This window comes from Brachionichthys hirsutus, chromosome 14 (assembly GCF_040956055.1).
Source record: "Brachionichthys hirsutus isolate HB-005 chromosome 14, CSIRO-AGI_Bhir_v1, whole genome shotgun sequence".
Lineage (NCBI taxonomy): Eukaryota > Metazoa > Chordata > Actinopteri > Lophiiformes > Brachionichthyidae > Brachionichthys > Brachionichthys hirsutus.
In genome coordinates, this window is record NC_090910.1 from 6,117,789 (window position 1) to 6,130,694 (window position 12,906).

The window sequence follows — 12,906 nt, forward strand, 5'->3', positions numbered from 1 at the left end:
CATCACTGACCCTTTAGATAGGCAGAAGTTCATATCCTCCAAGTTATTATTTTTTTTCCCACTGGGATTGCACAAGTGTGTGTGTTCATATTTACTGACACACACTAGAACACAGTAACTCGTTGTTGCTAGCAATGCATTTTTAATAGGACCTCATTGGGCTTGTCTCAGTGTGGGTTTAGGTAATCTCATTACTCTATGATATCCACATGAACCCAAGTTGGTCACACCATGTTCACAGCTCCCTTGATATCATTAACCAGCCCAGCCTTAATAGCTATCATTAGCATTTGGGTCAGAATCATAGGAGTAAATATGCCACTCCAGAACTGCGCCTGAGTTGATCAGTTTGAGTCACTTCTCTTAAAGCACAGTGCATATCCTTTGATTTCAGCATTATGGGGTCATTTGGATTGCTCTCATTCTCATCGAATATTACTCTGATTTATGTCGATGAAATTCAGAAGAATGCGTGCAATAATAGGATTGTTTTTGCATGCAATAATTACTTAAATAACCATGCCTCGGAAGTATACATAGAGGACCTGCTGTTATCTATAATCTACTGTGCCTTGTATTTGTAGTTTCAATAGATTGGTCACTGCAGCAACAAAAATCAATAGACTATGGGTTGCACCGTGTACATTTAACTGCAACGCTTGAGGTTACTCCTATGATGCTTGATTTTATTAGACAGCCTCGTGTCTTTTGAGCTGAAGTTTCGATCATAGTATAACATGAGCCTTTCACGTGTGATACATAATTTTACCCACGCTGTACTTGACCTATTTAAACTAAATCAACTCTACAAACATAAAGCACATCTTAAAATGGCTGGGCTGTTGGACAAAAGGCTCAACATTTGTGAAGCGTATTTTAAATGTGCCCTGGCTGGGTGGTCGGGAATTAAGAATTCAGAATGCATAAAGACAACTGAGGGCTGTACTGACATTGTAAGTGGTAACTCATTAATTATGGCCTTTTCTTGGCATTGGCAGCCTCACATTATTGATTCATTAAGCTCACATGGATTAATGCAATTAATGTCATAAAGTCATTCCGTCAGTGGAAAATGAGGGGTATGCATGTTCGATAATTTCACTGACAAAATTTGCAAAGCTTCCGTCAGTAGGTTTGCGTTGTCTGTCGGCACAGTGTCGAATGAATGCAACAGCAATGTCAACAAGACACTTGCAGTCAAAGCGCACAGTGTTCATTGTGAGTGTGGGCCACGACATTACTGGACACTTAACTGTGAGGAAGTCCAGGATACAAATTAGCAAATTAAAGGATCATAATTGTGTGTGAGCTTTTATTACGAATACTAGACAGTGGCTGCTTCATGACCTAGTTTAGAATGGAGAAATAGAGGAAGGAGAGGAATAGACAGCAGATAGGACAAAAAAGTAAAGCAGGAGAGTAAAGAGGACACATAGTAGGGTCAATGATAATTTTATCAAATCAGAAGAACATATGTAAAAAATTAAGCACATTGTGCTACATTTTGTGATTCTGTCACCTCAATGCAAAGTGATAGAAGTCATAGCCAAATGTTTTTTCTCTTCCTATTTTACAGTGGAGCCAATGCCCTAGGATTTACTTCATATTTTGCGGAGCTTTATTTCCTTTGTTTCATCTAAGAACTCTTTTAACGTCTGCTGGCATTATCGTTCTGCTGACAGCAGTTTGACAACACCCTTGACAATCCAGTCCGCTCCAGTTTAGCACACCATCAATCAGTTAATCCATCTGTCACAGCTCACTTCACTTCTACCTTCAGTGTTGTCCCGAGTGTTACTGTAGATTCACATCGTCGTTCCATCCACGTGCAGCTGGGGTGAAACCAAAAACGAAGATGCCACTAAACATCTGCTGCACGTGTGTGACTGTGTTTATGTTTGTGTCTGGCCAAGCCGCCCTCTCAGAGACACAAGTTTATTCATACTGATTGCTGTTGCACCCTCTTGTGCAGGTATGACTTGGTTCCTGTCTGTGTCTGTACCATGCATGTGCACAGGCAGTGGCGTGTTTCATCCTTGGATTAAACCAGGCCATCGCCCCAGAGAACTGCAGGTTAATGTGGCCTATTTCAAGCAATTATTCCTGCACGGTCAGAGTGTCTCTTACACACACACACATTCACTCAAATGAATTGTGCCACAAAGACCAATGGCAGTGAGAAAAAAAAAGCCCAAGGATGCGGTTTACTCATTTGTGTATTTCCCCCCAAAAAACAGGATTTATGTGTTTTTCTAAGTCTGATTTTCTTTCTTTTCTGCCTCCGTTTCTGACATCGGTCACACACTCTGTCTTCTTCAGTGACCTCTTTCTCCTTTTGCTTCTTATTTTCTATTTCATTTCCTTTTCATTTTTTTCTTCCCCTTTATCTCATTTCTTCTAGTCTATTAATTTCAGGGAACAATGCACTATTTTTTGAGTGCCCACTTTGCGACATCCTCCTTCCCTTTGGCCTCACCCCCATCTTTTCTCAACTTTTCTTCCTCCCTTCCTGCATTTGCTCTTACATCTTTGCCTGTCCTGTGTGCCTTCCCTCCTGATTTCATGAAAGCTGTCTCCACCCTTATCAAATTTTGTGACCGGTGGGAATGACGGTGAATGGATGTGGCACTTTTTCTCTTTTATGGCCTATCATCAGTCCTGCATGTAGTCCAATTGGTGACAGAGAGAATGAGTGGATTTACTGTCATAGCTATTTATCAGGCGCATCGAGTCGCCAGGTTGAACTGTTGCTGCTGATAAGGAGTGTTATGTGGCTTAACAACGCTCCCCCCATTATCTTTGGAGAAGGCAAACACAAATGATTGTGGAATTATTTCTCCACCAGTGAATAACCAAATGAAACACAGCTGCATGGGAAAATGTGAAAAATCATTTCATCTACTTCTCTCCACTTTTGTATCAATCAGTGAAGATATGGACAGACACTTGACAATAACAATCCATCCATCCATCCATCTTCCACCTCATATCTGGGGCCGGGTCACGGAGACAAAGGTCTGAACATGGATTTCCAGACCTTCCTCTCCCCAGACACCTCCTCCAGCTCTTCCGGGGGAATGCCGAGGCATTCCCAGGCCAGCCGAGAGACTTGGTCTCTTCAGCTTGTCCTAGGTTTTACCCGAGGCATCCTCGAGAGGGGTTGGGTTCCAGAATCCAAGCTGTGGGTGGAGGTGAGCCCGGCTATATATAGATGGTACCTCTCAACCTACCTCACAAGCTCCGCCTCCTTCCCTCCAGCAGGATAACATTCCATCTCCCAAGAGACAGTCTATGTGTCTGGGGATTGGGTGGTCGAGCCCCCTGCCGTTGACTGCCAGGGGGCTCGAGCTGAGCTGAGCCACACAGCACTCACACAGCACTCACCAGGCCCTCACATACGAGCCCCGACACCAGGCCTGGCTCCATGTTATAGTTTTTCTCATGAAAACATTTTTATTTCTCTGTTTTTTCCGGTATTTTTTTCCTCTCTACTCTCGTCTAACAGATTAACTGAACTGTGACAGGCAATAAAGCTGTGACCAAGAATATTATTCAGCTAAGCGGGCAACAACTCAATTTATAAGTGGAACCGTGGTGATTAATGTTGTGGCTTAAACTACCGGTAGTACAGTATTTACAGTGTGTTTTTGCTGAAGCCTGAGAACGCTTTAATTCCCAGCTCAATGCATTTGACTTACTCTACAGATCAGCACAAAGTCTTTCCCCGAGTGAAAACATATGGCACTTCCAAAATGTAGGTTTAAGTCAAATCAGTGCTAGTCATCCTGCAACCCAATTACTCACACACCCAAATAGTGCTCAATAAGATTGTTCATAATCTGACAAGCCATGCACAAGGAGGCATTCTACTTATATACCACGCTAACTCAATGCACTTATTATAGTTATTGTTTTATGAGCAATGATTAACTCATATTACTAGAAATTAATATTCAATAATTTTCTACTCAACAATAGTAAAGATGAAATTGCAGTCAAAAAGGACAGCTCCCTTTATCAAATGAAAAAGGGATTCATAGCTGATGTTTAAACCATTATTCTTCTGTGCTTTATCTCCTTTTTGTTTCCCTGTCACCAGAAAAACCATAATGATAACCCAACCTCGCAATCTGACAATCATTGTTTCACCTCCTGTCTCATTATATCAACTGAATAATAGTCACATTTGCTATGAAAGTTAATATGTTCAAGTGAAATGTGACATCCATCCATTTCCTGGCCAAATTATGTCACTCAAGGTCGTGGCTGGTTGCAGCTCAAAGTATCCAATCCACCCAACAGAACGTCTTTTACTGCAGGAGAAAAGAGATGCATTTGTAGGAAATGCAAACATTACATTCCACATTCCCACAACTGCCAGATTTAAATCCTTGCTGTGAGGTGGCAATAATTGTGCCACCCATAACTGTGACCTTTAGCAGTTGCCAAGCGCCACAAATAGCAGCATCTATCTTGTTAGCACCCACATTTTCACATATAAATCATTGTGAAGAACTGATGCCAAAAAGATGGATACACAGTGGAACCTCGGTTCTCGGATGAACAATATTTCAGTTTTTGAACAAAGTTTATTCTGATCAGATCGTGCACATTTTCTAAACAATATCAACATTATGCAATTCACTTGATCTGTTTATAACTCTATTAAAATCCAAGTGTTAAATCCTGAAAAGAAATCCTGAAGAAGAAATTGTTTAGAAAAAATGGCAGGAACAAATTTAAATATCAAAATTGTACCAGCAGATATCTAAATTGAAATTCTAGGCATTTAACAGTTTGTTAGAAAACAACGACTTCAACCCACCAACCTCTGATACCTCTTTCCCAAGTATGATTTACTTGGGAAAGTAAATCATACTTGGGAATATAATGTAAGGCAACAAAGTACTTTTATTGCCTTATATTGAACAACAAAAACCTTTTTTTTGTGACTTACACTTGGCAGCATGAGCATTTAGCAGCAGCCGCTGGCCTGCAGTCCGTCTCTACTGTGTCTCAGTGGAATGCTTGGAAAAAGACATGAGACCTTGACTCTTGGAGACAAGATTGCTGCACCTCCCACACTGTAATACACGGTGTGTTTGATACCAAAAATGCAAAATAGGGCATTTATTTTTTAGTTTGTGTGCGTGTGCGTGTGTGTGTGCATGCTGGTGTGTAGTTATTCTAGCTCAGGAACATCAAGAACAGTGTGTCGGTTAGGGCAGTCTCCTAGGCATGAACTGAGGAAGAAACTAATCCTTCTTCTTCTCCACATCGCAGTGTTTCCGAACATCCATGACTCCTGTCAGCAATGCTATATGCTCATGCTATTCCATCACACGGAAGCAATAGGAAAAAGATGCATTACAAGCACACATGTTTAGCCGATGTTAATCACTTGTACATTTTGAAATCCTTGTCTGTCCGTGAGTGTGCGACAGAGGAAAATAAACGGTACTGAGGGGCTTTGTGTAATCGCTCTGAGCGCCGAAGCGTGTCGAGAGAAAGGACATGCCCTCCGCTCTGATCGCATAGTCTCCGACAGCCACAATGGAGGGAGCGAGATAGTGAGACAGAAGGGTGTTGAGGAAGAGAAGGGTAGAAAAAAACATGGAATAAATGAAGGATGAGAGAGGATGATACACAAAGAAATGGAAGACAAGAAGAAGTGAAGTACAGCAACCGAAAGAGGGCAGAGAGTGAAAGGGAGGTTTCAAAAGACCCGGGCTGGGGAAGAAAAGAGATATAATTCTCAACCGATGGGGTCAGAGTGAAGAAAGAAGAAAAGGGCAAGAGAGTGATGGAGAGTAAGAGAGTGACAGAGACAGAGGAGGACTGAAAGAAATGCATGTAGCGATGAAAGACAGGGAGAAATGATCGACATGTAAAGCTCAGAGGATTGTTTGATCTTCTCTGTGTTTTTCCTCTGCTCCCTCCTTTCCACCATCTCTTGTTCATTCAGCGAAGCAAAACAAAAAAGTACGACCCTCTTTAGTATAGCCAAGCTAGCTGGTTGGCTAATTGCAATGGTATCACTGTGTCAAATAGAGCTTCCATTCTCGTCACTAATCTGCCAGCAGAAGCACAGCCAAGATTTGCTTCCTCTGCTCCAAGATGGAAGAGAACGCTCTAACATAGGAAGGGATGACCTTTAATTCTAAAATCCTAAACCCAGACTTCATGCTTGACTTTAAACAGCAATCTAATTCTAATCATAAATGAATCAAGTCCTACCTAGCAAAATGTCAAAGTGGTCAGAAATGTCCCTTCCTGCAAGAACACATTCACCATAACTCACATATACGTGCATTAAAACAGCCTGAATGCTGAGTCTTTCCAGGCAGTATTGTTCCCAAAGGTCACGTCATCAGCCATAAACACACCGTGACCGGAACAAATGATGAACCGCATTTGCTCGAGCCAAAAGAAGTAGAGAGGGAGAGAAGTCCGGACGAGCGAGTGAGGGAGACAAATGGATTGCGTCAAGATACGCAGGAAGGTTAATGCCAAGCATCTGAATGTGAAAACACAATGATAGGTGGACGGAGCATTTTAAACCATGTCTCATTGATTCATTCTTTGTTTTTCTTGTCTCTTTTTTTTTTTACTTGTACCCAAGGACCCAATTCATTGATCACAGCAAAGTCCATAGAAATACTTTGACAGGCCAATTTTCTTTGTCTTTTCACTGTTTTGTATGGTATGTCCCATTCGGTGTCAAGTCTCTCGGTGACTGCACGCTAACACTGGCAGTGTGGCCCTGAAGAAGTGGCTTCTAATGAGACGTTCAAAAACACAGACGCATCACAAACGCCATTCAAACAACAGATAAAAGACTGAGATCTGCTTCTGATGAAGTGATGCTGCTTCATTACTCCCTTTTACTCCATTGCTTCGTGGTTCCTCCCTCTGTCCTCATTTGCGTCTTTTCTAAACTCCAGCTCATTCTCTCATATCTTTTTTCTCTCTTTTTTTTTCCACAGACTGTCTCACTGTTTCTCTTTCTCTGTCTAATTCTTTGGACCTTTATCAAATATGGGGCATCAGTCGAAGAGCTCAAACAGTCTTAAGCCTTTCAGGCATTCCACAGAAAACTCTGAAAGTTCGAAAGAAGGATTTTTTGTTTACCCAATTTTATAGTTTTGCTATAAAAATATGTTGATGTAGTTACATCATCCAAAAGCCTCTAGTGGGTTGACTAATGACGCTCCAGTGCTCTGGGCTCAGGAGGTAAAGCGGGTCGTCAATAACCAGAGGGCGTGTGGAAGTTGGAATTGCGCTCCATCCCAGTCATTCCTTGCCGTTTGCATCCTTGTGCAATACCCTTCATTCACCTTGCCTCCAGTGTCACACACACTGGTGTATGAATCTGTATGAATGTGTTTGGTGTTGTGGGTTGGCAGCCATGTTGCTGTCAGTCTGCCCGAGGGCAGCTGTGGCTACACTTGTCGTTTACCACCACCGGTGTGGCCGTGCAGTGAATCCACTATTGTTATTAATAGCACTGAAGACGATCACTCTGCACAGTTGGATCGTACATTTCTGGCATTTTCATGTCTTTGACACCTCTCACCACTCTTCACACATGCTCTGCCTTCATTGTTCTCATCTGGCCAATAGCACAGTGGCGAGCCTTCAAAGCTAGCCAATCAAATTTTTGTGGTCTTTAAATACGATTGTGTAGCTCCAGTTATTTCTTGCTGCCGTTATGCCCACCTTCACTTCCCTGTCTCTACGTGTGTGTGTGTGTGTGTGTGTGTGTGTTGGTTTTTGTTTGTGCATATGTGTTTATATTTGAGAGATAATGGGATAAATTGAAAAAAAGAACAACAAGAGGTTTGTGAAGGCCGAATAAATCTCCTCCTCGTGATAGTGCTAAAGTGCAGGATTGTTAAGCGCATCATGATGAGCTGTCCAGCCAGCACACATGCTCATTCCCTTCAGCCTATTTCAATGTGGTGTGTGTTTGCTTATGTGTGTGCGCTGGTATACATTTTATCAGTAGCATATGGATATCTGTTTCCTGTTGAGTGCTCATGTGTTTTTAATCCTCTTTATTTTCCCATCCAGACATGTTTTAGAAGTTAATTGTCTTCCTAAGATGAGGCGCCTGGGCGAGTGTTCAAGGCCTAGGCCACACATTAACCTATTGATTTTGGGCCTGTGTGATTTATCGCGTACTCCCTGAAGCAAACATGTATAGTGTTTTTGCATTTGTGTTTCTGTCGACACACCGTGGCCCTAATGACTGATTAGATGGACCCCAACCCCCACCTGCATGCCTGTTTTTACAGCCAACAAAACAAGTCCCCCCCCCCCAGTCTCACATTAACACCTTGATATATCACTGATCTGCTGCTCCAACGTGACAGGGAGGTAAGGTGACAGCTACTGTGTCCCTGCAGGCTGCTTTCATTGCAGAACAAATCCCCGTTCAATTTTCATCGAACTCTAAAGAGAGATACCTCGGTGTTTTACTTTTATGTATTTATTTTTTTTACTACTTATTGCACACCAGGCATATGTCTCACTGTAAGGAAAAAGTTTCCAGAATTGTCCTCTAGCTACCTTCATATAGGCTTCCAAGCAAGTTTCCCATATTTTATTACATTTCAATTGCACGATAATGAGCCATTTGAGTGTTTAAGCTAACATTGTTGATAGCCTTTGGTGTTGTTAAAACTATTGCAATAAAAAACATCACATAGGTATACTGTACATCTAATACTGGGTTGATTTCAATTTATGTTCACTCATGCTACACCTTTGAAAATTATATTGAACAATTTTGTCACGATTTATCCATATTCTATTATATAATTCAGAGGAAATGTGCACAAAATATATTTGATTAATTGTTTTATCATGTCTTACTACGTATGTTTTACATTTGAACAATTTTTTAAATCTGTAATTTCTTTACATTTTAAGATTTTTGTTGTCGCAAAACATCATTTTAGCAGTCATTTAAATGATCCATTAGAAGTTTTGCTCACCTCTTGTCTTTGTTTTTCTCTTTTCTCCTCTGGTTGTTAATCCTGGGCATGTGGCCAATGTTCATATGGAGATATGGTTCTCTCCTCTCCTCTCACTTTCTCTCCTCACCTCTCCTCTCTTCTCCTCACATCACCCTCTCCTCCTTACTTCTCTCCTTATGTCCTTCCTTACTATCTTGCTATCCAACGTCTCCACCCCATAGACCTGGCCCAGCATGTCCATGACCAGGTCCTAAGTTATGTCCTCTGTCCTTACTTCCCCACCATAGCTCCCTCCTCCCCTGGTGTTGACTCCGCCCCTTTGCAGCGCACAGGAAGTCACAGCACAGGAACAGGAAACTACAGCCGTGGAGGGACCAACAACTATGCCACAGTGGGGCCTGGCTACACTTCAAGTGGAGGTGGTGGAAGCGGAGACTTGTATGGCTCAGACCCCTATGTAGCGGACCCCTACCGCACCCTACAGTACTGCCCCTCGGTGGTGGAATCGCCCTACAGCAAGTCTGGACCAGCACTTCCGCCTGAAGGCAGCTTGCAGCGTTCCCCTTCCATCGACTCTATTCAGAAAGACCCCAGGTATGATAAAAGGGGTGTGTGTGTGTGAACATGGGTGTGTGTTTTGTGGTATTTGGTGTACCACATTATACAAAAGACAATTGGATACGTGATAATTAAGGGATGTGGGAAAGATAAATGTGACCTTTTGAAGGATGGAAGGTCTCTTGTGAACAGGTTATGCAAATATCTGATATCTTGCACGCAAAAAAAACTACATTTACAGACACCCACACATATACACACACTTCTTCACTCACTGTCAACACAAATCAATATTTCAGCAGGAGTTCTGGGGAATCTACAACCTTTCCTCAGAATGTACGCTTGCTTTGTTCACCCTCTTTACCATGCTGGTAAATTATGTCTCATTACATTACTTTCACATTGGACGCTCTGCAAATTGTAAGGTAATAAAATATGGCATTTCACTAGACACACAACAAGTCGCTCTCGGACTTCATTTCACCTCCCTTCGAGTCTGTGTGTGTAAGAGTTTGACTGTGATGCGATGACGTCCATCCCCTTGTCTCTCCTAATAAGCAAAGCTCATTCTCCCCTCTTTATTTATATGCTATTTTACAGAACTTGATGAATAATTCCTTTAATTACAGGATGAAAGAAGGGAGGGAATAATATGTGTGGACCAAGTCTCCAAAGCAGCTGTCAGTCAGAGAGAAGGAGAGAGAGAGGGAGATGGAGCGAGAGAGAGAAAATGGATGATAGATGGAAAAAAAGACAAAGATTGACAAGTGCAAAGTTGGATAAATGTACAGTCCGCCACAAGATTCTTGAAAATGTTGTAGTTATATGAAGTATTAACCCATGGTGGTTTAAATCAGAGGCATTCTGATTAACTTGTGATCTCTGGCGACACAAAATATTTACACATGCACATAAAATGAATTCTGGAAATGTACATTTTCTTTGTTTAGTGACTGACTAATGCAAAACCCTTGTACATTTTCTCTTTGTAAATAGCACAGCTATTCATTTTCAAATTCACTTTACGTTTGTAAGGCCTTTGTTGTTTGCACTCGGTTGTTTGTGTACCGCAAAGATTCAGAGACAAAGCTTTTATTATACAGAATGTTGTGCTTTCCGTGTGGCGTATCTGTCACTGCCAGTGTTGAGACAAGGCGTATTAGTCATCCTCTAACAATATAAACCCTTGCTCTACTAAGTAAACTTTCTCAAAGAGATGCTTTGACTAGAAGAAGAAGATATATACACACTTAATGCATATATAGTACAACCATGGGGACGAAGGACAAATTTATGCATTGGCCTGGAATTAATGGATACTCCTGCAAACTCTTCTTTTTTATTGTAATGCTATACCTCTGGGACACGTGAATTGTTAGAGCTAACCCATCAAGTTCAGGTACTCTTTCTTCATCATTAAAATAGTCTTCTTCTTTAGTTAAAGTTCTGAAATCAATGCTGATGATCATACCGTTTCAGAAGGACCTGACAGGACAATGAAATAGTTTTATGCTCCTGATGAACAAACAGCATGCATGGCATCAGACTCAACTTGTCATGCAACTCACTTAAGTTATTCAACGGAGGCTCTGCGGGATGTGCAGCAGTTGGTTAGGGAAGTAAAATCTGTTTACAAGAGGATACATTCTGCACTTCCAAGAAAGTGTCTTATTGGCCCTCTGGAGTCATTAAAAAGCATACATAAGAGATTGCTTTGTTTCCCATTACTGCTTCAAGCTTCATAAACTGCATGTACACAAAAGCAGTAAGACATTGTTTTTCTTCCTGTTGCACTTTATGTCAGACAATAAACCTCACTGAACCGCTGTTAAAGAAATGCAGCCATTTTACGCCCAATCCCAATATTTTGAGAGCTTCTTTTTCTTTAAGGCACTTGCAATTAAACCGCTCTGAATTCGAGTCTAATGGTGAAAAAGAACGCTTTCAGCCTCAGAACGTTGATGACTTTTATCAATTTAGGATAACCAATAAATAGTTTATTTAGAACCTGCGGGAGCTTTTAAGTCATAATGAGTGTATTTAATCAAAACTGCTGATACTCCTACAAATACAGCCACAGGGTTGACTCGTGATAAATGCATTATTATTATTATTAGTTATTGTTTGGATTTGATCGTGTTATTGCAAAATGTACCTTTGTGTTTCCTTATATTTTATAATACCAACTCTTATTTACAGAAACAAGCTTCATTTTGATAGCTAAATTTTATGTTACACTATTACCATGAGGTTAAATGCCTCCTACTCAAACTTCACACTCTCTTTCTTGCAGTACAGGTAATTAGATCTAGCTGAGCTAACATGAAGTGCTAAATGAGTTAGCAGCAATTAGAGACAAGGAACACTCAGAGTGAGGGCAGAGGTTATGTTATTGTCCGCATAAGTGTGCAATGTATGCATGCGTGCCAAGGAGAGGACAGAAATTGTTTCATCAGCATATTCTATGTCTAAATTGTGTATGCTATTGTCTAATGTGTGTGTGCATGCAAGTGAGTGTTTGTGTGTGCATATGTGAATGTGCAGGAACCAGTAACAAAGTTAGGGACCATTACTGTTGCCGAAGAGTGAATGCAATATAGCAGAGGCGAGGACAGCGACACAAAGAGAAAACTCAATAACCGCTAATGGACGGGAGTGAAGACAGGAGAGGAGGCAGATAAACGGAGGGAAGAGGGATGAAAGGAGGGAGTGGCAAAGATGGGGCATAAGAGGAGAGGCAGATGAACACATCGAAAGAGGCGGGATGGAGGAAAGGAGGCAGAGAGGACAGGGTGTGGATTAAAGAGAGGAGGGGAATTTGGTCGAAAGAGGAAAACAGAGGGCAGAAGACTGATTAAGACCGAGATGGAGGGAGCTGAATAGACAGAAGGAAGACAGTGTATGAGGGGGAAGATGGGCAAGTAGGGAGGACAAAAATCAATAATGAAGGAAATGGAAAGGGCACATATGAAGGGCATTGGGTGACTCTTATGCAGGAAGACGAAATCACAGAGACACTGACTTTGGAAGGGAGGAAGGCACACCTTTAGGGATGGAAGAAAGAACAAGAAGGGAAGGAGTTGCAAGACTTAGCTGGGGATTGTGAGTAAGGACGGGGATAGAGAGAGGAACATGACCTCAGGGAGTAGGAGATCAAGAAGATGGGGACCAAGGGTTATTCTTACAAAGCTGGGGGGGCCTTAGGAAGTAAGGCAGAAGACCCAAGTCAAGGAATTCAAGGGTTAAAGCAACACAGGAGCAACAATAGGAGCAAAATATCCTAAAATGACCCCTGTGCCCCCATTATTTACCTGTTACAACAGAGCTGCTGACACGGAATTGCTATTTAATACTCCTTGATATGATG

At 41.6% G+C, this 12,906-nt stretch overlaps 1 protein-coding gene across 1 annotated transcript in view; it reads left to right on the forward strand.

The window, feature by feature from the left end:
• Positions 1-12,906, forward strand: part of ctnnd2a (catenin (cadherin-associated protein), delta 2a) — a 147,328-nt gene that overhangs the window by 71,817 nt on the left and 62,605 nt on the right. Inside the window, exons 11-12 of the mRNA XM_068748223.1 lie at positions 9,269-9,403; positions 9,443-9,589. Of these exons, the coding sequence (XP_068604324.1) occupies positions 9,269-9,403; positions 9,443-9,589 (282 nt within the window). The remainder of the gene's footprint in view (positions 1-9,268; positions 9,404-9,442; positions 9,590-12,906) is intronic.